Here is a 24,589-nt window from a genome sequence, read left to right on the forward strand (position 1 = left end):
TTATAGTGAATCAATTTCTGACAACAGTAGGGACTGTGTCCTGCGAGTACACCTTCCGAACTCCTGTCTCCCTCCCTCCCCTGAGAACAAAGCCTGACTGTGGGCGGCTGTCCCACGCTTGTTCGCGACGCTGCCCGTCCAACGTTCCAGCCTAACTGCTCCACTATATGCGACGCCTACTTTGTTCTCTGATATCTCGCAACTTGAATCCAGCCCTGGGGTGACTTCGCTATCTGGGGACTCTGTCCCCACGAGAGAGAGCACCTCGGACCGAAGCCGCCAGAGTACCACACCTAGAACCGCGAAGAAGTCTTCACAGCCAAAATCTAAGAAGTCAAAGGCTCAATGGAGTAAAGATCCTGCTGGATCGGATACCACAAGTTTTGGGTCCAGGGCTGCACTTTCCGCATCTACGTCCAGCGCTTCTAGTACTGGCGAAGTTGCGACCCCTAAATCCAGCCGTGCAGGCCGAGAGCGCGTCCAGCCATCAGAGAGTCCCCTTGCCGGTAAACAAAAGAACAGAGGGATGGCCGGAAACTTTTCCAATACATCGGGAGATACGCGGCGGGGAGTATCTTCTCCTCGACCGAAGGGGCGTGGTAAGATTCTGCTTGTAGCCAAACCCAGTGTACCTCTAACCGGTACCCAGAAACCAAAAACACCTTCTGCCGTAATGTCAGTATATATGGCCATTGTCGTTACGAGAACAGTGAGTGGCTCGGTCAATGTTCCGGGAGCACTGGCATAATGACCCTCTTCAGCATGCCCATATATCCATGATCCTTCCAAGCTGAATCAAAATGAGAATACCAAGAAGCGCTTCAATGTCGACTCGCCTTCTTTCACCCCCTTGCAACCCAGCACAAACGGGTCTTTGACGCCTTCTGCCAGGGGGAGCGCTATATCCCCCAAAGCCGCGAATGCTGCCGTCTTTACGCCCAAGTCGCAACGCTCAAGTATGTACATCTCTGCTATAGCGGGATCATATTTGCGCTGACGTCACGGTAGATACAAGCACGCCGAGCATACACAACAAAGAAATTACGCATGATTGGCACGCTCAAGACTTTCAGGAGTTTGTGCCTCAAAACTTTGACAGTCAATTGGTATGTACAACAAATATCTCCAGCACAGACCATTCCCTCAAAGAGGAGTCCAACGCTCCCTACAAGTTCCTGTCATTCGCCAAGCGTCGCCACTGAGTCTAACATGCGCTCTAGGTCGATCCAAGTGCAACAGCATCTGCATTGGGTTATGATCCCTTTAGCAGTTCAAGTCTGCAAGGCCTTACCGGTTCTGGTCACCAATCAGCTGCACTGAATCCGTATGCCCAAGATCCCACTGGCATGTCAGGGGCGTCCTACTTCCAGAATGCAAATACCTTCCAATCTGCTCCGTCGTACCATCTATATTGGCCTACTGGGCCACAACCAACGAACTTACTAGCGTACCAGCGGACAGCACACGACTTCTTCATCCCCGATGCCCTCCGCGAAGAACTCCAGAAAAAAGCCGAAGTAGCTCGTCAGATCTTGCCAAACTCTTCTCTGCCACCCATTGATCAGTACCATTCCCTCGTCTGCCTCGACACCGTTCAGAACAAAAGCCAGTCTCTGTTTGGTTATCCAAGCTGGGTCTACAAAGCCGTTTCAATCAAGGATGGACGAACGTACGCGTTGAGGCGGCTCGAAAACTTCCGCTTAACCAGTGACAGTGCCATTCGGTCGGTTCAACCTTGGAAGAGGATTCTCAATGGTAATGTTGTCACCATTCACGACGTCTTCACGACTCGCGCATTTGGAGACAGTTCTCTCATCGTTGTGACGGATTACCATCCTTGCTCCAAATCGCTGGCCGAGGAGCACTTCAAGCCGGCACAAGCGCCACCCCGGTTCCTCGGACGACAGACTACCTCAAACTTTGTCCCCGAGCAGGTTCTCTGGGGATACATTGTGCAGATTGCATCTGCTCTAAAGGCTATACATGGGGCCGGCTTGGCTGCAAGGCTCATCACACCATCCAAAGTCATTCTCACCTCGAAGAACAGGGTCCGTTTGAACGCTTGTGCCATCATGGATGTGATCCACGCTGAGAACAGTCGCCCGATCTCCGACCTTCAAGCGGACGACCTCGTGCAACTTGGGCGTCTCATATTATGCATTGCTAACAACAATGCGAATGCCCAGTCAAACCCAAAGGCGATAGAACAGCTCAGTCGTAGCTATACTGCTAGGCTGAAAGAGTGTATTCAATGGCTCATCAGCCCGCAGCCGCCATCCGGCACGCCTACATCTCCCTCTGGAGGCGATACCATGGCAAAAGACATTGACAACTTTCTTGGAGGTATCGCCGACCAATTTGCTGCAGTTTTCGACAGCAATCTCCATGCAGAGGACACGCTCACGCATCACCTCAGCCGCGAGCTTGAGAACGCCAGAATCGTCCGCCTCATGGCCAAGCTCAACATGATCATCGAGCGACCAGAAGTAGACATGTCACTGGCCGGCTCTGGTAGTAACGCGTTCCACCCTTCTTCGTCGTGGTCGGAGACAGGTGAAAGATATTACCTCAAACTGTTCCGAGACTACGTCTTCCATCAGGTGGATGCGAACGGTCGGCCCGTGTTAAACCTGGCGCATGTTCTGGATTGTTTGAACAAACTGGATGCCGGGACTGACGAGAGGATAACGCTCATTACGCGGGACGAACAAAACATTCTCATCGTCAGCTACAAGGAGTTGAAACGAGCGACGGAGTCTGCGTTCCAGGAATTGTTGAAGGCTTCCAGGTCGTCAGCGACGAGGTAGCACCCACGCCGTCCGTTTCACGGGGCGTCGTCTGCTGGGCCACGTGAGAAGCCACGTCCTCCTCTTCTGGTTTCGCGGAACGCTGTATGGGCACGCCCAAGGCGCAATGGACATGCTCCACGTCGGTCCGTGAACGCTGTGATGCAGGGACGAGAAGAGCGCGTGTCTTCCGGTCCTCTCCAGGTCGAGCATTGCGTGGCCAAAATCAAACGACACCTCACGCCCTTCCCTTTCAGCTCTTCCCGAGGGCCCCATAGCCAGAACTGAGCGACTTCCCGTATAATCTTTTAAGAGTGAAATGGGCGAGACGGCGTGCCGACGGAAGCCTGATGAGGCATCGAAGGGGCTGCGAGACTGACAAGCTGTGGACGTTCTGGCGAGTAAGTTGCCGGTTGGATTATCATCACGAAGCGTTGGCGGGTAGCGTCGCAATGTGTTGTCAGAGTTTCTATCTCATCTTATATAGGGAACGCAAAAACAATATAAACAGTCTAAAGTATGTGATGTTTCCATCTCTGGTATTTCATATCTCGCTCGCCTTGTCAGACCCGGGGAGCCCTGAGAAATATCGCCAGACGAGAAAGAGGGAAGTTGTACCACTTGCTTCCACACCCAACTGAGTTCGGGCCTCCGCTTCCCCTCTGGGCTGCATTACCTGTTGAGCGCAAATTAATTGCTCGCATCTGTTTAGGTTTTGGGAAGGATAGTGCTTTAAGGATTTTTATGCCTAGACAAAGGCGCTATATAGCCTATTGCAAGGGGTGAAAAACCTGAGTAGTTCGTAGCTGCTTGCTTAGATACATTGTAGGTGTGGAAACCTGCAGTACAGGGAGAGGAAGTGCGGGAGAGGTTGTTCAGTCGGAGATGGAATGCTGCAGTACCGGTATAGCTGTGAGGCATTCCTAGGACGTCATCTCCTCCAACCCTCGGTCTCGTCACCGCCGGACTATTCCTACCAGCCAATTCTCGAAGAGACCCCTTCGTTTGACACGTTGAAAAGGGGAAAATGCGAAGCCTCTCGTCCTGAATCAGATGGCATTCCTCCGGTCGGTATTCCGAGTGCAGGCATCGGCGACTTTCGTGCGGTCAGGCCTGGGTCCGACTTATTATTACTCTGGTCCAGCTGGAACAGCATGGCGCCGCCCGCTTGCGGACTTCGCAACAGCCCCTCGTCCATTTTTCCTCTGCCCCACTACTCTCCTACTACTCTCGACCACCGCTTCTCCTCACCACCACCACTGCCAAACAAGACGATACACGATGGCTGCGAAAGGAAACTTTGAGCTTCTCTGCCTGGAGAATCCTCTGCTTGATATCCAGGGTGTTGGGTACGTCAATGGTGCACTACCGGAGCGTTTTGTTGCTCTGGATTGCTGACAAGTCGAACAGAGATGAGAAGCTCCTCGAGAAGTACGGGTTGAAGGCTAATGATGCCATTCTGGCCGAGCCGAAGCATATGGGGCTGTACGAGGATTTGCTGCAAAATCACAATGCGAAACTGATTGCTGGTGGTGCTGCTCAGAACACGGCTCGAGGCGCTCAGGTAGGATATCCCGAATTCTAATCTGCTTTTTCTTTTCGAAAGCCTCGTTACTGGGACTGCGGCTGACGAATGGGTTCATAGTACATTCTTCCCCCGGACTCCACCGTGTACATTGGCTGCATTGGCAAGGACAAGTATGGCGAGATGCTCAAGGAGATTTGCGCCAAAGAGGGCGTCCGCACCGAGTACCGTTACGACGAGGAGGCCCCCACTGGCCGCTGCGGTGTCGTTATCACCGGCCACAACCGCTCGCTCTGCACCGACTTGGCTGCGGCCAACCTCTACAAGCTGGACCACCTGAAGCAGCCCGAGATCTGGAAGCTGGTGGAGAATGCGAAGTTCTACTACGTTGGCGGTTACCACCTCACTGTCTGCGTGCCGGCTATCAAGGCGCTCGCCGAGGAGGCTGCTAGCAAGGACAAGGTTTGTCTTTGAATTCAAAGTAGACGGTTCCTCTGTACTAATATGCGTAGCCCTTCATCCTCAACCTTTCCGCTCCCTTCATCCCTCAATTCTTCAAGGATCCCCTCGACGAGGTCCTGCCGTACGTCGACATCCTCATCGCCAACGAGGCCGAAGCTGCCGCCTTCGCGGCAACTCACGACATCAACTCCACAGACATCAAGGAAATTGCCAAGACCGTTGCTAAGCTCCCCAAGAAGAACTCCAAGAGGCCTCGCACGGTGGTCTTCACGCAGGGAACCGATCCCACGATCGCTGCCGTTGCGCAGGAGAATCTCGAAGTCAATATCACCGAGGTGCCTGTCCACCCCATCTCCGTCGACCAGATCAATGACACCAACGGCGCTGGGTATGTACATCAACCCCTTTCCCACGTACGATTCTAACCACTCGCAGTGACGCTTTCGCTGGCGGCTTCCTTGCCGGTATCGTCCAAGGCAAGGACCTCAGGACGGCTATCGATATGGGCCAGTGGCTCGCCAAGCTGAGCATCCAGGAACTGGGCCCCTCGTACCCCTTCCCCAAGCAGACATACACTCCTAGCAGCTGAGCGCTTTGTGGAAGAGCGCAGATGCTCGTGTATTTCAACAATCTACGAGAGCGAGAGCGAGCGAGGCACGCCGGGACGGGCCGCTTGCGCCGGGTCGATGATGGTGAAGTTCGGGGGATGGGACGGTAGTGTGGGGTGCTTAGATAGGTAGACCCAGAGGAAGGGACGGGGTATTCAACACGTCGGTGCGACGGTGTAAGACTCGGGATGGTCGGTTGAGGAGGAGCACAGAGTAGAAAATGCAGAAGAAGCGCGAATATCGCCTTCGCGATATACATCCTCGCGGGTCTTCATCGCCCATGCACTCCATGTGATCTCTTGATGGAACAGTTAGGCCTGGTCCTCTGAACGATGATTCTTGGATCCGGTTCCCGGCCCCGTCTTCCGGCTCTGGCCTTATTTGAATTGCAATCCGCACACCATCGGGTCGTATCGTCATAAGTCGTAGGTCTCTTAACCCCGTTACTCCGTCGCATGTCCCTCTCAATCCATCAATCTCAACTCTTCACCTACCCCTACCATGCCCGCTCCCTCTCCCCCTACCCCTCCCCTGCGCCATCCGTACACTATGCGGCACAAACTGCAAAGCCGACATCCTGCTCGCTAGACCTTCCATTGCATCGTCTGCTGGCGCCGTCGTCTTGCTCGACTCTACTAGTGGGTCTGCAGTCGAAGTCGACGTCGAAGCTTGTGGTGTTCGCGTCCTCTGCCTGGGAATGCTGCGTCCGAGGCCGATTCCGCCTCGGCCGCCGAGCTTGATAGTTCGGGTGGGGGAAGTGGGAGAGAGGTGGGGAGGTGTTTTGGCATTATCGTCGTCGGCATCTGCAACACCCTCATCATCTTCTTCTTTTCCTTCCTCGCGGGCTTCGCCGTCTTCACCATCTCCGTCATCGACGACAATGTCCATAACGCCCGAAGTCACAGTACTCGATCTCTTCCTCCCCTTTCGCCCTTTCCCTTCGTCTGAATTGCCTCCGCTAGCATTACCGACATGGCGAGTCGAATCGAGGGTAGATGGTCGTCGTCTTTGGGCGCGGAGCATGCTGCTGCGCCGGTCGATGCCGTCGTTTATGATGAAGAAGTCGTAGGTTCGCGGGAAGTCGTGGGCGTCGATGCAGTGCAGGCGGCGGGTGCGCGGGGTGAGGCAGAGGCGGGGGCAGGTGGGGAGGAGGCAGGAGTACTGCGGTTTTGATGTTAGTTGGGAGATAGAGAGCGATTGGAAAAGGGTGCTTTTCGAATGGGGCATATATGGAGATGTACGCAGCGGAATGGCAATTCTACACTTCGTTTGGAGAACCAGGACTTTAGGTACGGGTGGGACCATGCTTCTGGATTAATAGATAGAGACATATGAGAACTTAATGAAAGCATGACCTACTGTCTTCTCCCCTTTCTCTCTCAGTGCAGCTTTGATGGGGTCATGGTTCTCTTCTATATGCAGATGCAAGAAGTGCTCGTCCGGGAAGTTCTTATGACATTCAGAACACCGATGCGTATGCACTTTCTGATAATGCACATCGTACTCCTCGAAAGTGCCAAATGTCATGGGCTGGTGTGGTGGGAGCGAGCACTTCATGGCCACAGTTTTTGCTGAGAGCCCGGAGTCGGCATCCAGATGGACGATCTTGACATCGACTGAGCTTTCTCTTGCGGATGGCGAGCTTGGAGCGTCTATGGATGAGAAAGAATTCGAGCGTGAGCGCTTCACTCCCATTGCAGCTAATAGCGAGGTGTATGTGGTGGGGTAAGTATGAGAAAGAGAGCAGTACCTCTGTGTTTGGCGGGCAGTGTGCGCAGCGTTTCGAAATATCTGGTGCTGGTCCAGAATGCTACGGCTCGTCTTTCCTGAGTGTTTCACTTCTGGGCTCTCTTAGGTTGGCGAAACAACCGCTGCAGCTGCTTCATATCGGGATCGAGTTGAGGTTCGACCGCACCGCCACAACTCTGTGCCACACTTGGCCAAAGCGTGCCTGGAACTGTTGACGACTCTCTCCGCTCCCTCAACTTTCTCTGGACCCACACACCATCACCATCACCCCACGACCACCGCCCGCCACCAGCTCCCGCTCAGACCGCCGCAAGACATCCGTGTCTTGTGTGCTGTTTGTCTACAAACCCTGCTCCCGCTCGTTGATTGTCTGCTCCACAGCACACATCCACCTCCATGGAGCACGCCAGCCACTGCGTCCGCCTGTTGCTCCGTGCCTTGAACTGACCTCCCGGCCGACCGTGGGGTCACATATGAACCGGGCCATCCCTCACCACCGAAGGCATGGCCTCTGCTACTCTCTCGTGCGTAAAGCCTCCCCGGCCGTATCGCTGTCCCGCTAATACGCCGAACAGGAAAGCGCTTGAACTGGATGCGCTGTTCACCGGGCCCGACAATGATGTCTCCGGCACAGAGCTCGACAAGCATCTGAAAGAGTAATCGCATTCATCGCCATCTTCAACCCATGGCTAACATGCGCTAGTTACCGTGTTGTCTGCCAGGATCTCGTCCTCAATGACTTCGAAACCGCGTCCGCCCAAAGCTTGGAAACCCGCCTTTGGAACGCGCACGTCAAGGTCAACGGTATCTATAGGAAGGAACTTCAGGGCGTTCGTCTCCCGCACCCGCTATTCGCAGACGTGAGCTAATTCCAAACAGCTGAAACGCACCCGCAATAATAACCCGGTCGAGCTCCGCAAGCACGAGAAGAAGTATCTGGCTTTCATCAAGGATAGTCAGCGCTTCTACCGTCAATATATATTTTCACTGGATGCGGCGTGCTGCGGCATTACCGATCTGCGCAAGGTAGCCCAGAAATGGGGGAATGATGCGTCCACTGCCGCTCCTAGCAAGCAGGTTCCCGCAAACCTGAAAGATTCAATGCTCCTTTCTTGCCATGAATCGCTCATTCACCTGGGCGATCTCTCACGCTGGCGTGAAACTGAGTTGGTTGAAACGAACCGCAACTGGGGTCCCGCCAAAGGGTACTATGACCTCGCTGCTGAATTGTATCCTGACTCGGGCATGCCGCATAATCAGTTGGCCGTCATGGCCCGCGAGGATGGCGATCTGTTCCGCTCCACCTACCATCTTTATCGTTCGCTCGCCTGTAAGGAACCCCATCCTCTGGCGCAGCGCAATCTTGTCTCTGGATTCAAGAAGATCGAGTCCCTTTGGAAGAAGAATGAGCACTTCAACATCCAACGGTCTGGCGATAACAGCACTGCAGCACGCGCTTTGATCACCTGGTTCGTGCGATTGCACAGCAAGTGCTTCAAGGGCGAAGAATTCTCGCAGCACGATGAAATGGAGAATGAGGTCCTCACTCAGCTGCAACTTGAGCTTAAGGAACGCTCCTTGGATTCCGTCATGCAAAAGATCGTTTTGACCAATCTGGCTGCCGAGTACCACGCGACTGTCCAGATGAGATCCGCCGAACCGCCCGCAAACATCATGCGTACCTATTGCTTCTACCTGAGGCTCAACGTCAAGACTTTCTTCACCCTTCTTCTCATCCTCCAACCTGAGCTGGACCGCCTTTCCGAAGGCGATGATGTTCACCAGAACGGCAGGCGAACCCCCCAGCTATCCGACAAGATCACCGCCGTCGCAAGGCGTGTTCTCCCAGCGTTGCGTCTCTACAGCACCTGGTTCCTACGTTATTGGCGTGTCCTTGGTGCGGAGGCTGTTGCTACTATGCTGAGGAATGTGGAGGTGCAGGAACTCTGGAAGGCCTATGCAGGGACTCTGTCTCTGCTCGCATCGACCTTTCCGGCCGCCGAGCTTCCTTCGGACACGTACATGCTCGAAGAGGATACCGAAACGATTGGGTTCCAACCGCTGATCTCGCCCGAAACGAAGAAGTTGTGGTACAACGGCAATGAGATGAAGCAAAAATGGAGCGACCTCGAGAGAAACCATCCTAACACTGAGATGCTCATGCGAGTGCGCGATCTGCTGGTGGACGGTTTGGTTCTGGCAGACTTACCCGAAGCCCCCTTGGATCTCAATGGGTTACGATTCATCTATCGCGAAGCGGATATACCCTCCGAGCTTCTGGCCAGTCCCAACAATCCTCCAGATGCTTCGCCCCCAATGCCTGCCGAAGCTATGGAGATACCTCTGTTCCCGCAAGTTCAGCCCGTTCCGGAAGATCAGCAGTCGCAGAGCGTCAGTGTGGTGGCTCCCTCAGAGACTCCCTCCGCCGCTCTTGCGCGCGAGTCGGCTCTCACCCGCATGGTCGATGATCTAGTCAGTGCCGATGCCAACCTGGAGCCGCTGCCGGAAGAGGACGAGAACATTCCACCTACGCCGCCGGATAACACATTCGAGAATACTGTTGTCACGGAGAATGGATTTGGCTCCACGACCTTTACCATCAGTGACATTGTTAACAACATGCAAAAGAAGAAGCCAACTGGAAGCCCGGCACCCGCCTCATATCTTCCGACGCCCATGGAGAGGGTTGGTTCCAACTCGTCAGCCAGACATGTTGCAAATCTGCCGTCGATTCCGGATGGGTCGTATAATGGTCACTCCATCTGGAATCAGAACTATTCCGGTCCCTCGTCTCCCTTTGTTGGCAATGCTCATGATTTGATTGGATCCCCAAAGCTCGGTGGTTTGCATGCCCCTTCGTATGGACACTCTCGGAACAACTCCTCCACATCGTTGCGCAGCATTGGCTGGAACGGGCCCAGTATGTCCATATCGCAGAGGCAAGTCTCAGGAGGGCTTGGTAACGGCGGTGCGTGGGGAAATCCTGCGTCGCCTGTCTATCAGAGCTGTTCCGGTGCTTACCAGAACGGTCAAGCGATGAATGGGTACGGGATTACCGGCAACAACGGCTATGGTGCCGGCGGCTATACCAATGGCTATGCAAGCAGGTCTCAAAACTATGCGGGCCTCGAAATGACGAATCCTCTCCATAGGAAGCGCGATCGCAGCACTGAGCTTGGTCAAGGATATAGCTCTTTTGCTCACGCCTCTTTCAACGGTCAAGCTGGATGAGAGTCCAAGCTAGTTACTGAAGGCCGAAGGTTGCTGTCCGCTTATGGACTTTTGTCTGCCTTGTGCATGTGTCCCTGCGCCTTGCATGCGGACTCTAGGTAGAGAAGGCAAGATGGGTCACTCATCTGCCCCCGAGATAGCGCTTCATCTGCGGCGAGAGCCTAGTGTTTGTGTCTTACACTGCACTGCACTGTCTTTTCGCGGGTCATTGTGTTTCGAGGGATGTAGCTTAGCATGAATTGCTAGGCACGAGGGAAGATGTGTTCGATGAGGCGAAGGTGGTTTTCGAGGAGGAGGAATCTGTAGGACTCGGATTGCTTTTCACACAGGTTACAGAAATCACTCGCTTGACAGTCCGGAAGGGAGGGCAAGGCCCATCGCCAGATGGCACATGCGAAAGCATGGTGACTTGACTCTACTGACTGCTTCTCGAGGCGGTGCATGTCGCTTCTGCTCCCAGTGAGCAGCTGCTGATGTTTGACGCCTTCCATCAGGCTATCAGTTAACTTAAGCTTGCTCTATCTTTGAATCAAGGTTCTTGTTACAGATTTGTGGGAATTGCAGGTGATATCGACCTGATTGAGCAATCGACAGTGCCATGAAGAATGGTGCTTTTATCATGATTTCAGGGCAGGCAGCCTCCTGGGGATATGGTGCTTCATGTCCTTTCACATGTAAGTCAATACTGCCTGATCGGGTTTAGCGGGTTCCTATACCGAAGATTAGCCAGCTCCAGCTCCCACTTATGTCACAGAGTACAAGGCAACCTTTAGCTGTTGACAACAGTTGTGTAATAACTCCAGACGAAACGTTTTCGAGCCACTCCGTTCATTCTTTTCTGTCATTGCAAAGCCAACCCGCAGGAGAAGCTACTATTCCCAAGGGATACCGTCATGGCGGACGCGGGGGTGGATATAGGACAGCTTACAGAAGACCAGCAACTGGCACTGCAGCAATACACCGCCGTCACAAACCAGGAAGTCAAGGATGCAGTACCGTTGCTACAGCGTTGCCAATGGAATGTTCAGGTCTGCTATCCCCTTCCTGAGCCCGGTTCGAAGCTCATCACAACCAGATCGCAATAGCTCGCTTCTTCGATGGAGAACCAGCCGACGACCCGACTGCAGCAAGCCCAGAGATACCCGCACCGCGAGATATCCGGCGGCAGGAGACGCTTCTCAGCGGCTTGACGAGCTCACCGCGATCCTCCATATCCGGCCGGCGCATGCGGATCGATCCCGCACCGCGAGTCGTGCCGCAACCAGAGAACCAGGTCGCAACGCAGGTGCCGCTCGTCTTTGCCATATTATTTGCCCCGTTCAGTCTTGTGTACTCCGTGATATCGAAGGCATTCCGGTTATTCGGATACCTCTTTCCCTTCCTTCCACGGGCATGGGGACGCTTGACGGCGAGCAACATCAACACGCCTGCAGCGCGGCGGACCAGCGGGCGGCGGCCGCTCCCCCCTCGAGACAATGCGGCGCGGTTTATACGGGAGTTTGAGGAGGAGTACGGGAGCAATAATCTGCCTTTCCTCGAGCACGGATATGCCCAAGCGCTCGATCTGGCGAAGAGGGATCTGAAGTTCCTGTTGGTTATCCTGGTGTCGCCGGAGCATGACTACACATCTTCCTTCATCAGGGAGACGCTGTTGTCGCAGGAGGTCGTGGAGTTTATACGGAAGCCGGAGAACAATATCGTTCTGTGGGCGGGCAACGTGCAGGACTCGGAAGCTTACCAGGTTTCGGCGGCGTTGAACTGCACGAAGTTCCCCTTTGCCTGTCTCATTGTCCACACGCCTTCCGTGTCGTCGACGGCCATGGGCGTAGCTACGCGCATAGCGGGTCCGACTCCGCCGGCGGAGTTCATCACGAAGCTCCGACAGGGGATGCGGCCGCACATCGAGGCGTTGAATCGAGTGAGGGCGCAGAGAGCAGAGCAGCAGGCTGCGCGCAATATCCGCCAAGCGCAGGACTCCGCGTATGAGCGGTCCCTCGCACAGGACCGCGAGCGCGCGCGGCAAAAGAGGGAGGAAGCGGAGAGGAGAGCAAGGGAAGAGAAGGAGGCATTGGAGAGGGAGCAGGCCAAGGAGCGGTATGCGCGGAACCTCGAGCAGTGGCGGAAATGGCGGGCTTCGTCCATCCGTGCGGAACCGGGGCCTGAGGAGAGGGACGTCGTTCGCATCAGTCTCCGGTTACCGTCCAGCGAGCGGGTGGTGAGGAGGTTTGCGAGTGATGCGCATATCGAGGAGTTGTATGCGTTTGTAGAGTGCTATGATGTTTTGCAGGGTGGGGAAGGGGTACTGGAACTGGAAAAGGTGGATGAGCCCGAGGGGTTCGAGCATGAGTATAAGTTTCGGCTTGTGTCGCCGATGCCTAGGGAGGTGTTTGATTTGGAGAGTGGAGGGACGGTGAGGGAGAGGATTGGGAGGAGTGGGAATCTTATTGTTGAGAGGATGGATGAGGAGGATGAGGAGGAGGGGAAGGGAGGTGAGAGTTGAGAAGACAAGGCTTGGGAAGCCTAGTTGGGGGATGATGGATGGACTGGCTTTAGAGTCTTAGATTGCCATGGGGGCATTGGGCGGCGTTCTTTTTGGGAGGTGGGTTTGTACTGGATGTTGTTTTCTGGGGGGAGGGGCGTGATTTACGTTCTTTGCTGCGGCGGAGAGAGGGGGGAAGTGTGTTTGGGTTCGTCTCCTATAGATCGAGTGAACCCTTCAGTGGTATCTATATTAGACCCAGCATCCCCCAACATAACAATCTATGTGTGTAGGGAGGCGTGTATGGGATGTGAATGGTCAACGAATGGGCTTCGAAGAAGGGCTTCTTCATTTTTGTGTATACTTCTTCTCGCTTTTAGGGATATGACTATACGGGTGGGACGTTTCGGGGCTCTCTGAGCAAGTCGAGCATGGTGACTGTGGTGTGGTTCGCGAGGGGTCTCGATATGTTCATCCGCTGTATCTGCACGTAATCCGTGGGGACGAAGCGTTTCTTTCCATGCTAAAGTATGTGGAGAGGACGGGATGGATTTGCTCCGTCTCGTAGAGAGAAAGGTCTGTTGAAGGTACCCTACGTAGGATACGAATGACGAATGTCTCCTCCTATTATCTGGCGAGAATGGGTGGTGTGTGGCGAGCTGGCGGAGAATGGACAAGGGATTTTCGAGTCTGGAAAGAAGATATCGAGACGGGGCGAGTTGAGAGCATGGCACGTGAGTGGAAGAGTGAGTGAGAAGTTTTGCTGTTTGGGCTGGAGGAGGCGGTGGTGATGGGGGGTTTGGTGGCTTGGAAGGGAGAGCGGTAGGGTGTGGATGATGGCGGGAAAGGAAATCAAGAGGAGAGGAGGGTGGATGGTGCTGTTCTGGGACTGCGTAGGATGTTGTCATGGCTATGTCTAAGTGATTAAGGACGTTGTATGATGGCTGTGTAGGTTGTGCGGCGGTGTTTTAAGTTTATCTACGGCGTATTTTTATAAATAATTTCTGTTACGAAGGTGCGTGTTAGTTGGGGTTTTGTCTAGTGACGGCGAATTAAAATTTAGCATCGTTGGGTTTGGTCGTTGCATGTGGGATTGAGATATCGGATTTGTAGGAAGGGTGGTTTTTTGGGTACTGGTTACGTGCAGGTGGGATGGGATGTGGGATTTGGCCTTACGCGGGAATGGTTAGCCGGATGGGGGGGTGTGAGTAGCGTCACGGGACGGAGGACCGACGACTGAGTTCCGTCGAGTTGGGTTGTGAGCGCTTGGGAGATTCTGAGGTATATAGACCGTAAGGGATTTCCATTGCGATGAGTGCGAGACAGCGGACGAGGCCAGTAACAGCATCCTACAGGTGTTACATTCTGGAACTCGCATGATTTCCGTTTTTCCATTCAAGAAACGCTTTGTGTATTTGTTTGTTAGTCATATTGACGCAAAACTTAGGTTTGGTAAGCTGCTTTGCAGAGACGTATAAGAAATCAAACGTTACGAGGCATGTCTGAGGCGTTTTTGACCCTCTGGGAAAGAGAGCATTGATTGTGGCGTTGGTGAGTTCAAACGTTCGTGGAAACCGTGAACAACGGGGAAGGTGTGTGGAATGGGGGTGTCACAGAGAGGCACTGAGTTCAACCTGGGAATAAATAATAAGAATGTAATACTTCATCGCCGGTTTCACGTTCTCGGTAGAGGTAACCTGCGTCTGACGGTGGAATTTCAGCTGAATCGTGAGGACGCAATATCTGAGGGACAGCTCCTATCATTCCTTAGTCCTAGACTCGCACATTAATATAACGTGCGTATGAAATGGAAGAAGAACCCGCCGGTGAGTTATGTTGCCGTTTCTATTCCAATTCGTTCTAACGCAGTACCCGTAAGATGTTCTGAAAAGCAAGTATTCTCTCACTTGCTCACTTGATTTTCTTCGTTGCATCTTACTTCTCCAATCCAAGGTAAGATTGAGCTTTCGTGGAGAGTGACCCTGTCCGGTGGCGTATGAAAGGGCGGTGGGCTTCTGCAGACTAGCCTTATATATAAGACGCCCTCCCCGTCGGTTCCTCTCCTCCTTCTTTTCTTTCCCTCACTTCCTTTTTCTGCGTATTGTAGCCGTACCACGGCAATATGAACTCCAAGGAGATCGTACAAGGGAATAAGAGGAAATCCACGGACGACGGCGTGACTGCGATGTCGAAGAAGGTCAAGAGCGTGCAACATTCAGAGAAGCACAAGCGATTCGCGAATCGATACTACACAGCGTACATGGGATGCGCATCCTACGATGAATTTGAAGGGGCATTGCCTGAGGAATACTGGAAGTCCAAGGATCCGGGGACCTTCTCGAAACAAGACTTGGATAGGCTCTTATGTGAGGGGCATAGTATGGGCTTCTCCTATATCTGTGGTCATACTGACTGTGGCACTTAGTTCCGAAGCTACACGCTCTGAAGCCACTTCAAGTCGTCACGGACACAATCAGTTTCCTCGAAGAGTCCACTCCTACCCTTGACACCAAGGACGCCTCTCAACTGCGAGGCCATGTGGAGATCTTGAAGGCCGCCCCCCACGAAATAAGCGTGTACAGGGCCGTGATCAAGCTTACTGACCCTATCATAAAGGGTTATCATAAGCATATGCGGACTCGGATGGACCAACTTGAAGTCTACAGTCGAGAATATTTTCAGGGAAGATGTCCGAAGCTCGATACGCTGGGACTTTTGGCTAAGGAGCTGGCTGAAGAGCACGAGCAATTCGCGGAAGATGTTATTGCGCGGTGGGAAGAGATCACTAAGCGGGAAGAGGTTACCGGTGGTTGATGGGTGTCCCCCAGTTCTTAGTGAGGGGGCTTCTGATCTTTCCTTGAAGGTTTCATGAGGCTGAGGGCTTATAGACCCGGCAAGGTCTGGCTTCGACTCCTTTTGTACTTCCAATATGCAATTCTCACTCGGCTCAATTATGTAAAGCGACATCTCCAATGCCTACGCACGAATCTCCGCGGTCAATGGACTGTGTGCTGACGTGTGCAATTCAACAACTTGAGTACACTAAATGCAAGTTTGTAGTTCAGATCGTGCACAGCGCTGTATTTTATGCCACGGTTCAGTTCCTTGTCCAAATTGGATTCGAATAAGGGCCGGTTTCAATCTGCTATGGCCAGTCTGCTTAAGTAAAAAAGTCGCCTGAACAAGTTCGGACAGAGGAATCAGGATAGCTGGCCGATACGCCTAGCCTTTTGGGACTTCACTCCCAGGAGTTCTCTCTCACTTTTAAAAGTACTGCTCAGCTGGTTTGCGTATATAACAGTCAGGTTTTTGGCATCATAGTACTTTTTCTGCTTATCGCCGCGCTTGAAAGTGGAGTTGGGTTCATTAAGAGTTGCCTGTGCTGGGTCACGCCAAAGCGAAAGCGGGCAGCGTCTGGAGCTCGGGCTGTGCCTTCCATCTTCGTCCCTTCTTCCTCACTCCCACCTTCTTGTAACTTCGGCACCAACGAATTCCACGGCATTGGAGGTCTGAACAAAATCACAAAGGCGCTGAAAATGTCTGAGCGAGGTAAGAAGACAGCAGAAACCTTTCAACAAGAATCGTCTCTTTAACATGTCATCTCAATGCCTTTATAACCACCCGCTAACGCATAAGCCAGTTGCACCGGGAAAGCGCAAGCAAGGAGTCATGGACCCTACGACCACAAATGAAGGCTCTGAAACAAAGAGACACAAATCTCCGCCTAAATCCGATGAGCACAAGAAATTTGCCCTCCAGTACTACGCCAACCACGTGAGCTGCGCATCTTACCAGGAATTCGAAGCCGGTTTGCCAGAGGAATTCTGGACTTGCGAGGACTTGGAAGCATTTCCGAAGGAGAAGCTGAATAATATTATGTGTGAGTCCTAAAAATACGTGCATTGCCCATATGCATGCCTGTGGGTTATTTACTGATAATTTCCGCATAGTCCCTCAGTTGAGGAGCCCCCTTCTCGCTCCACAACTGCTGCAGGCCGTCACAGAGACTATCACCTTCTTCGAGAGGATTGTTGGCTATGTCAATGTCTACAACCCTCCTGATGCCGTTATTCTCCGCCACTTAATTGATATCCTAAAGACCGTGCCTCATGAGCAGCATGTCTACAATGCTGTGCTTGGTGCTGCTGACGCTGTCGTCAAAAGACTTCTTGAAGACGATACGAAGCACTTGCACAAAACGTGCGACCTCAACCTTGCAATTCTGAGGGGAGGTGCGGTGACAAATGAGATTGCAATTCTTGAGAGTGAGCGACAGCGATCAGCATGGCGGACTTCCGTGTATTCGGAGTGGAAGAGCGTTAAAAAGCAATTCTGAATGAGGGCCACAAGTGTCCGATGCAGTCGTGTCCCGGGATGCGACAAGTAGCTCTCCCAGGTTCTCTTTACCCTTCCATTCAACATTTTCTTTTGACTGAGGACTCCATGGACAGGGTTGTGTCAAAGGCTTTTGAACAATCCGGAAATGGCAAGTTTCTCAGCCTGGACTCAGAAGCATGGTCTTGCTTCGTGGTTACAGCATGGGCACACCTTGCAATACATCCAGTTATCCTGTCTCTAAATTCACTGTAGATACTTTCAATGTTGCTTTCAAACCGTGATCGCACACTTTGAAGGAAGACGCGGCGTCGACGTCGTGGCAACGGTCGGTTCTCAGAGTACCGGACTGACCTAGGCAGGTACTCCGCTTGTGTTTCTGCTTTGGAGATAATGAAAGAAGCTACCATACAAGCAGCACACCACCGGATCGAGTCAAATAAGAAAACCTTAACATAGTGAGAATGTGTGAAGGGGAACATCCACGGGTTAAATCTCAGCGCAGGACCGGCATTCTTAAGAGTGGCGGTGAGCTACAAGTCGTCAATTTATGCTGATAATTCCCACTTTTCCAGCAGTAAAATAGCTACACTTCGTGTACAGAATCTTTGCCTCAGTCTTTTCCAAGGGTTTCTCCGCCAACAACTGGGTAGCACGGCTGGCACGGAGGGGTCCAGCAATCGCACAGGTGAAATTGTAATGGGTAACAAGACTTCGGAGGATAGTGGTGGTCAGGGTAAGCAGCTTTCCTAAACTATCCACGGAGACATTGCCCTTCCTTTTGAACCATTGCAAAAGTTAACGCAACAAGCTCCGTCCCGGAAGAGAGGCTTGCCGCCGGATACGTCAGATGGCCGTCGCGCAAAGGCAATCAAGACAGTGCATCGCTCGGAGAAGCATCAGAAGTTCTCCGCGACGGTCTACATACGGCGGGTCAGCATGATGGGCAAAGATGAAATAGGCTGTATCTCACTGGAAGAATTCCAAGCAGCACTACCGCCTGAATATTGGACTAGCAAAGATCCAGCGGACTTCCCTGTAAAGGCGGTGGATACGATGCTGTGTAAGTCTAACCATAATCACGGAGTGGTTGCTCTTTCTTCTAATACTCCGTGAAGTTCCACATTTGCACAGCAAAAATGGGCCAGCGGAACCACTGCCCTCAGTCATGCACACTATAGCGTTTCTGGAGAAGATTGTTGGGCCCGTGGAAGCGTACAGTCTCGCTGACTCCGTGCAGCTTCGTGGCTACTTGAACATTCTGAGGTCTGCGCCGCATGTAGAGGCAACCCACCGGGTTGTTCTCGATCTCACGGATCCGATTGTGCGCAGGCTTCATGATCACGCTGAAGAGGAACATCTGGAGGCTAAGGCACGAAGCGTCAGATACAAGAAGGGCGGTAAGGTTCAGGAAAGGCTTCATGAAATTGCGGTAATGGAGGCTGCTGAGCAGGAGAAGTGGTGTGGTTGGGTGAAGGAGGGTGGAAGCGGGTTATGAAGGGGGCATCAGAGTAAATTTGGAATTGATCATACGTCTAGCTTCCATATGTAATTCTGATATTTGCATTCAATTCCTGAGGAAATCTTAGTCCAAAAATTTGTCAATCCAAAAGTTCCTAGAGTCCCTAGAGAATAGTCGTAAGTAATCTTGCACCCAGGAAGAGGGAGTGGATCCGGTTGATGTTCTTTCTGGGCCGTCCACCTATGTACATTATAGCACGATGTGTAATCTGCATCCTGTTACCAGCGTACAATCAGGAACGCTCAGCATGTGCAGCACGCCTAGACCAGCCGTTGTTTCCAAGGTTTTCCGTCTTGGCGGGGGATAACACCAATCGTTCTGGCGCCCCTGAGCCCGTTTCGGCCCGAGGAACGTCACCAGCCAACAGAGAAAAGGCCAAAAAGAATAATATTGCCCCCATTGAGGATTGAACTCAAGACCTCAGCATTTCACCTTTGCATGAATTTCTGCATACAAGCATACGAATTCAAGGTACAAGTGCTGCGCTCTACCACTGAGCTATAAGGGCTTCAGTTTTTGAGAAATTGGACTTCTCTATCACTTATGAATCGACTTTGTGGCTCCTTTCTGCAACAGTCCGGTGACACAAGCACCTTATAACGGATTTATAGGGGATGCGGTTAGGAGTTTGCTATTATACTACTATGAGCTTGTATTGCACCTTGACATGATGAAACGAGTAGCTTTTCTATTTTTCTGTTGTGCTATCGCACGGGAAAGTGGGCAACTAGCTCCGCCCTGGCCTCTTCTATCACCCGTTTCCTTGAAGCGAAACGTATCTCCTATTTCCTACACAACATGCGCGGATAGATCCCATGGCCCGCTTCCCTTCCCGCTCCACTGATGGAGGATCCCAACACAAAGTCCGCGCTGAGCGCCGCTTCAAGGATTACTTCAGAACCCAGTGCAATTAGTATGAACGACTTCATAGTAATCTGCATGACTCCCCCCTACTCCACACATCGTTCAAGGCGACATCTTGATCCGCTTCCGTGGCATACTACCCCCGTCATCCTCCGTCCGCCGCTCGCGGATGATAGGACCCACGAAGCTGCCCGCATGATGCTCCCAAGAGGGTGTCCCGAATGAGACAGGCGGTGCGAGAGCGACTCGTTTCGCGTTATACGCTGCATTGGGAGCCATGAGCGGCACGCGTTTCTGTCCACCCACGAGGGCATTGTTCTTCATGAAAGCCTCAATTCTCTTGCGCTTGTCAATTTCTCCCCACATCTCGGCTGGTGTCATGTACTTGACCGGCTCAGGCGGCGATGCTTCCAAACAGGGGCGTGCATACTCATCTCTATTAACGATGGACATGATCGTCTCCGTAAGACCACCATTGAGCTGTGTGCGCTTTGCAACAAACTCCGTGACATACGCAACCAGAAACGCTTGTTGACCCGCTTGCTGTGCGGTTACGATTTTACGGTGCTCATCCTCGGTGAGTTCGTTGAAGTAGATGTGCTGCACGATCCTCTCGCACTGAGCGCAGTGGAAAGGTTTGGCGTTGAAGGAAGGTTTCATGCAATTGAGGCCGCATGGGAGTCCGGGCTCGCCTAGTCTTGATGTATCCATGATCCAGTGGCCGCAGGCAAGCTGGTGGAGTCCGTTGGCGCCGCATGGGAGGGCAATGTCAGTCGCCTGGGGTTGGAAGTATTGGATGTTTCCGTATGTGCCTAGGTATCCTTCTCGAAGGCCGCCTTCGTCGTCCTCCATGAGGATGTCGGCGGAGAAGTCGCGTTGGGAACGATTGGCATGCCGCCTGTTCATCAGTGGGACGGGGCGGAGCATACGACGAGTAGAAATGGACCCATTCTCATTAGTGACCGATGTTGTAGGCGAAGTGAAAGATGCAGCAGGAGCGCCGTTCGTTGTGGTGCTTGCATTGATGCCTCCTGCAACTTGCGGAGGTGCTGTATCAGGCCTTGGTACTTCGGATCCGGTAGAGGTATTCTGTGGTGCGGCTTTTGCCCCGGTAAGGCGGCGCAAGAAACTCCCAAAGAGAAGCACCATTGTTGGGCAGTGTGTCGGTTGCTTGCAGGTTAGGGTGTTGTCAACTGATGATCGAGCCAGGAGAACTGAACGGAACCGGTCGATGAAGGTTGTTGCGCGTAGGTTGAAGCGAAGATGAAAATTCAACCAACAGACATTGTGAGCGCGCATTTGGATGAGGCGCGACGCAAACCTTGACAGGCCAGTGGTTGAGTTCCAGGAGTGAAAGTCCCAGTGAGCGTATTCACCTACTAGAGAACCCGCTCAACAGCAACCAATCCGTGACGAGGAAAATCTAGTAAATGGCTCGAATCTTTGTGCCGCATACATTGTGTAACTTCAATTTCCAAACACATGCATGCTCTGAATCACTCAACGACATGTCTTTGTAGCCACTATCTTACTGTTTCTGTAGCCACCTTGATATCCGTAACTCCTACAAAGATGGCTTTTGATCACTAAACCTCGAGGGGGAAATCAGTCCTTGGTCCATTCAAGCGCCTACGACCATCCATGAACCACTGCACAATGCTTGACGATTAGGATGGTGCCGAACGCCATGCATGGGTACCAACCACGACGGGGATGCATATGAACGGCTAAGGGGCTGCTAGGTAGGACTGGCCCCCAGCATATATAAGACAAATCAGTTTGGCTCCGCCGAACGATACGGGCTGCGCTGTTCGTAGAAAACGTCGCCGACCTGGCCTTCATCGTCCGCGCAGCCTTGCCTTGCTGCTAAGTGTCTCTCTTGATCATCTGTCAAGGCTCTGGTTTTCAGGGTTTTTGGTATTGAGCTCGGACGGATACTGACTATATATGCAAGGGAACCGCATATTACCAAAGGATGAGAGTAGATAGCGCTTAATATCATGATCTATGATTTACCAAAAGAGTGACCTGGATTTGTCTCCGGGTCTTGGCTGAAAGTCAACTTAAGCTTCCCGAAGATGCTTGGCATTGGGACGTCGAAAGGTCACCTCAAGACCTCAAGGATGCCTAACCAGCGCCCTCCCTTCAGACCGAGCCCCACTGCTCGCTATAAACGCCTATGGCATCTTATGATTGAGCTGACCTCTTTGTCTACAGCCCTGTCTCGATATGGGCGTCGTTTGCAGCGATATCGTTCAGTCACCATTCCCCTCCGTTTACCCTCTCGATGGCACGACTGTTGAACAGGCTGAGTGCACTTCGCGCCCAGCAGTATGACCGCCTGCCTGTGGATGAAGGCGAGCCTAGTTCCCCGTCAAAATCTCGGAAAAGAAGTAGGCAGAGCTTCTGGAAATGGGTTGCTGCTGTATCCTCAGTAGTAGGGCTAGCGGTTTTCTATCTAGTAATCCGGTACTTCACCTTTTCTATCTTTGGGACTAGGAGGGAAAGGCTTACAGTATTTTCAGGAAGGCAGTTCAGACGGACGTCGAATCGCACAATTCATGCGACACAATTGACGATGGCTACCGCTGTAGCCCAAGCACATCGCATTTCTGGGGACAGTACTCGCTCTGGTTCTCCGTTCCCTCCGATGTCGAAACTGTGCCACCGAAAGGATGCTCTGTGTCTTTCGCTTCGGTCCTCTCACGTCACGGCGGTCGCGATCCTACGCTCGGCAAATCGCTCGCATACGCATTGTTGATTGAAGAAATCCACAACAATAGCAATGCTTATCCGGATGAATTTGCGTTCCTGAAGGACTACAAATATACGCTTGGGGCAGATCAATTGACAGATGCTGGAAGGCAAGAGATGGTTAACTCGGGAGCTCACTTTTATCGGCGCTACAGTACGCTGGTAGCGGATACGCCCCCCTTTGTCCGCTCAGGTGGTCAGGCGCGTGTTGTGGAATCAGCGAATAAATGGCTAAAAGGGTTCGCCGAAGCTGGGAAGCATTCAGCTCCGGCTCCCATTGACGTGACCATCCCGGAAGGTCCAGGATATAACAACACCTTGTCGCACAAGATCTGCACGGCTTATGAAGAAGGGCGATTCAAAGAAATTGGGGCCGATGCCCAGCGGAAATGGGCGACAAAGTTCATACCGCCGATCCAGTCTCGCGTGAATTCTAAGCTCGGCACCAATCTCAGCGAGACATCCATCATCTATCTGATGGATATGTGCCCATTCGATACCCTCGCTTCGCCCACTGCAAGCGTATCAAAGTTCTGCAACTTATTCACAGAGGACGAGTGGCATCAGTATGACTATTACCAGACTCTCGGCAAATACTACGGATTTGGCAACGGCAACCCCCTTGGACCAACTCAAGGTGTCGGCTATGTGAACGAACTCATTGCTCGCCTGACCGAGACACCAGTCAACGATCACACAAACACGAACCGCACGCTTGATTCGAACCCAGTCACGTTTCCATTGGATCGAAAGGTCTATGCGGACTTCAGCCATGACAATGACATGACTAGAATATTCGCCGCCATGGGACTTTACAACACCACCAGACCGCTGTCAAATTCCACTATAGAAGGCACCAATGTCACGAACGGATACTCAGCTGCATGGACTGTGCCTTTTGCTGCTAGAATGTATGTTGAGAAGCTCAGGTGCGAAGGAGAAGAGGAAGAATTCGTCAGGGTCATCGTGAACGATCGTGTCATGCCTCTCGAATTCTGCGAAGCTGATGACTTCGGAAGATGCAAGCTAAGCAAGTTTGTTGAAAGCCAAAGCTTTGCTAGGAGCGGAGGGCACTGGGACGAATGCTTCTCTCAACCCGCACAGTCTCAAAAACGAGAAATATGAATGGAAATGTAATAAACCACAAGTTCGACACCGTTCTTCGCTGTGTCCAATGGCAAGACATTTCCGCTTGATCTTGACCACGAGGATAGGAGCTGAAGAGAAATCATTGCTTCAGAATATCCTCACCGCAGAATATATGAAAATGTGGACGATGAATCCTTCGGTCTCACGTGGAAGAATCGCGAGTCATAAGCAAACGCGTAACAAACAGCAGCAAGTTTGGATCGAAACCACGTAGAGATCGTGATGACAAAAGCCCTGTTCATGCCCAACGCACTTCCGGCAGTGTCCACTTGCCATTAATGACAGAACAGGGACCTCTCCATGAAGTTGTGCCATCGTCGCATCCGGCTCACCTGCGGAAGTTGACCATCCGTATACCCAAGGAGCTATGGAACACGACAAGCCCACCATCAGACTTGTCTCGTAAAGAGGACGTAGTAGAACCGCCCAGACCATCGCCTCGTCGAAGCTTAATAGTAAAACTCCGCCTGAAGCGTCCTTCAGCACCCCCAGCCAATCCGACGATCACTTCATCTTTAACCCCACACCACTCCTCCTCTGCTTCCCATCAACTTCTAGCTTCCGTTCCAACAGAACCCCACCCCTCTGATTCTCCCGATCAGGCCGCGAGATCAACACCAGCCAACCGCCAGAGACCAAAATCCTGCGGCGTGAAAATTTGGCGCTGGATCCCCGGGGGCCCGGAACACAGGTATTCAGGGACTTATATGCATGAGATGTATCTCCAACAACCCTGTTTGCAATCCACCTGTCGGAGCTGTAGGGTCTACCATCGTGGTATTGTTCAGGAGCCTTTGTCGTTGCGGAGTCGTTTCCCGGGTTCTGAGGTTGGAGGGGGAAGGAATGAGAGTGCGCAGAGACAAAGTGAGGAGGGAAGGGAAAGCGAGCGGGATTGTTGAAGGCGCAGATACAATCCAGCTGGGTACGCCTGCTTGGAGTCGCGTATGTCTAGTACCTGCCAAAGTAGCTACTTCTTCAAAACATCTCTCAGGAGTTTCGTGAAGATCGCAGGTTGTGATGAAGAGAATAGCTGGACGTAGGATTTCTTAATGGCCACTCTCTGACTTATTATACAGGGCGTCGAAACTCCGCCCAGCTGATCAAGCTGACGAAAAGCTCTTAGCA

The 24,589-nt window shown here is 52.5% G+C and overlaps 11 protein-coding genes and 1 non-coding gene across 12 annotated transcripts; 9 read left to right on the top strand and 3 right to left on the bottom strand.

Moving 5' to 3' along the window:
• Positions 1 to 526: 526 nt before the first annotated feature.
• Positions 527 to 2,807, top strand: EI97DRAFT_387507 (PAB-dependent poly(A)-specific ribonuclease subunit PAN3; the record flags this gene model as incomplete). Its single annotated transcript, XM_033796124.1, has 5 exons — positions 527 to 599; positions 650 to 721; positions 762 to 956; positions 1,009 to 1,106; positions 1,221 to 2,807. 5 exons carry the CDS (start codon positions 527 to 529, stop codon positions 2,805 to 2,807), a joined length of 2,025 nt encoding a protein of 674 aa, XP_033649151.1.
• Positions 2,808 to 4,067: 1,260 nt separating this feature from the next.
• EI97DRAFT_387472 (Ribokinase-like protein) lies at positions 4,068 to 5,362 on the top strand (the record flags this gene model as incomplete). Its single annotated transcript, XM_033796122.1, has 5 exons — positions 4,068 to 4,135; positions 4,197 to 4,350; positions 4,432 to 4,773; positions 4,824 to 5,161; positions 5,209 to 5,362. 5 exons carry the CDS (start codon positions 4,068 to 4,070, stop codon positions 5,360 to 5,362), a joined length of 1,056 nt encoding a protein of 351 aa, XP_033649152.1.
• Positions 5,363 to 5,867: 505 nt separating this feature from the next.
• On the bottom strand, positions 5,868 to 7,076 carry EI97DRAFT_462664 (uncharacterized protein; the record flags this gene model as incomplete). Its single annotated transcript, XM_033801290.1, has 2 exons — positions 5,868 to 6,542; positions 6,741 to 7,076. 2 exons carry the CDS (start codon positions 7,074 to 7,076, stop codon positions 5,868 to 5,870), a joined length of 1,011 nt encoding a protein of 336 aa, XP_033649153.1.
• A 558-nt stretch (positions 7,077 to 7,634) lies between these two features.
• On the top strand, positions 7,635 to 10,361 carry EI97DRAFT_462665 (uncharacterized protein; the record flags this gene model as incomplete). Its single annotated transcript, XM_033801291.1, has 4 exons — positions 7,635 to 7,654; positions 7,706 to 7,786; positions 7,834 to 7,960; positions 8,010 to 10,361. 4 exons carry the CDS (start codon positions 7,635 to 7,637, stop codon positions 10,359 to 10,361), a joined length of 2,580 nt encoding a protein of 859 aa, XP_033649154.1.
• Positions 10,362 to 11,254: 893 nt separating this feature from the next.
• On the top strand, positions 11,255 to 12,861 carry EI97DRAFT_453563 (uncharacterized protein; the record flags this gene model as incomplete). The annotated part of the gene is made up of 2 exons (XM_033800464.1): positions 11,255 to 11,389; positions 11,437 to 12,861. The coding sequence occupies 2 exons, from the start codon at positions 11,255 to 11,257 to the stop codon at positions 12,859 to 12,861; spliced, it is 1,560 nt and encodes a 519-aa protein (XP_033649155.1).
• Positions 12,862 to 14,962: 2,101 nt separating this feature from the next.
• EI97DRAFT_446449 (uncharacterized protein) lies at positions 14,963 to 15,654 on the top strand (the record flags this gene model as incomplete). The annotated part of the gene is made up of 2 exons (XM_033800027.1): positions 14,963 to 15,218; positions 15,266 to 15,654. The coding sequence occupies 2 exons, from the start codon at positions 14,963 to 14,965 to the stop codon at positions 15,652 to 15,654; spliced, it is 645 nt and encodes a 214-aa protein (XP_033649156.1).
• A 651-nt stretch (positions 15,655 to 16,305) lies between these two features.
• EI97DRAFT_471048 (uncharacterized protein) lies at positions 16,306 to 17,417 on the top strand. Its single transcript, XM_033801808.1, has 3 exons — positions 16,306 to 16,389; positions 16,481 to 16,720; positions 16,791 to 17,417. Exons 1-3 carry the CDS (start codon positions 16,377 to 16,379, stop codon positions 17,174 to 17,176), a joined length of 639 nt encoding a protein of 212 aa, XP_033649157.1. The 5' UTR covers positions 16,306 to 16,376; the 3' UTR covers positions 17,177 to 17,417.
• A 316-nt stretch (positions 17,418 to 17,733) lies between these two features.
• Positions 17,734 to 18,673, top strand: EI97DRAFT_471049 (uncharacterized protein; the record flags this gene model as incomplete). The annotated part of the gene is made up of 3 exons (XM_033801809.1): positions 17,734 to 17,911; positions 17,987 to 18,238; positions 18,294 to 18,673. The coding sequence occupies exons 1-3, from the start codon at positions 17,875 to 17,877 to the stop codon at positions 18,671 to 18,673; spliced, it is 669 nt and encodes a 222-aa protein (XP_033649158.1). The 5' UTR covers positions 17,734 to 17,874.
• A 415-nt stretch (positions 18,674 to 19,088) lies between these two features.
• EI97DRAFT_t92 lies at positions 19,089 to 19,205 on the bottom strand. Its single transcript has one exon. It is a non-coding gene; the product is annotated as a tRNA-Thr (tRNA).
• A 408-nt stretch (positions 19,206 to 19,613) lies between these two features.
• On the bottom strand, positions 19,614 to 20,710 carry EI97DRAFT_471050 (uncharacterized protein; the record flags this gene model as incomplete). The annotated part of the gene is made up of 1 exon (XM_033801810.1): positions 19,614 to 20,710. The coding sequence occupies one exon, from the start codon at positions 20,708 to 20,710 to the stop codon at positions 19,664 to 19,666; it is 1,047 nt and encodes a 348-aa protein (XP_033649159.1). The 3' UTR covers positions 19,614 to 19,663.
• Positions 20,711 to 21,848: 1,138 nt separating this feature from the next.
• Positions 21,849 to 23,440, top strand: EI97DRAFT_453564 (phosphoglycerate mutase-like protein; the record flags this gene model as incomplete). The annotated part of the gene is made up of 2 exons (XM_033800465.1): positions 21,849 to 22,030; positions 22,087 to 23,440. The coding sequence occupies 2 exons, from the start codon at positions 21,849 to 21,851 to the stop codon at positions 23,438 to 23,440; spliced, it is 1,536 nt and encodes a 511-aa protein (XP_033649160.1).
• A 151-nt stretch (positions 23,441 to 23,591) lies between these two features.
• Positions 23,592 to 24,573, top strand: EI97DRAFT_262286 (uncharacterized protein). The gene is made up of 2 exons (XM_033794228.1): positions 23,592 to 24,406; positions 24,541 to 24,573. The coding sequence occupies exon 1, from the start codon at positions 23,743 to 23,745 to the stop codon at positions 24,361 to 24,363; it is 621 nt and encodes a 206-aa protein (XP_033649161.1). The 5' UTR covers positions 23,592 to 23,742; the 3' UTR covers positions 24,364 to 24,406; positions 24,541 to 24,573.
• Positions 24,574 to 24,589: the final 16 nt, after the last annotated feature.

This window comes from Westerdykella ornata (genome assembly GCF_010094085.1).
Source record: "Westerdykella ornata strain CBS 379.55 unplaced genomic scaffold EI97scaffold_53, whole genome shotgun sequence".
Classification (NCBI taxonomy): domain Eukaryota; kingdom Fungi; phylum Ascomycota; class Dothideomycetes; order Pleosporales; family Sporormiaceae; genus Westerdykella; species Westerdykella ornata.

What these genes read in the sequence shown, in the direction of transcription:
- EI97DRAFT_471048 (XM_033801808.1), top strand. An exon ending in GAAGCTGAATAATATTATGT is followed by an intron (nt 16,721 to 16,790) that starts GTGAGTCCTAAA and finishes ATTTCCGCATAG; the next exon opens with TCCCTCAGTTGAGGAGCCCC.
- EI97DRAFT_262286 (XM_033794228.1), top strand. Translation starts at nt 23,743, where the DNA reads ATGACAGAACAGGGACCTCTCCATGAAGTTGTGCCATCGTCGCATCCG.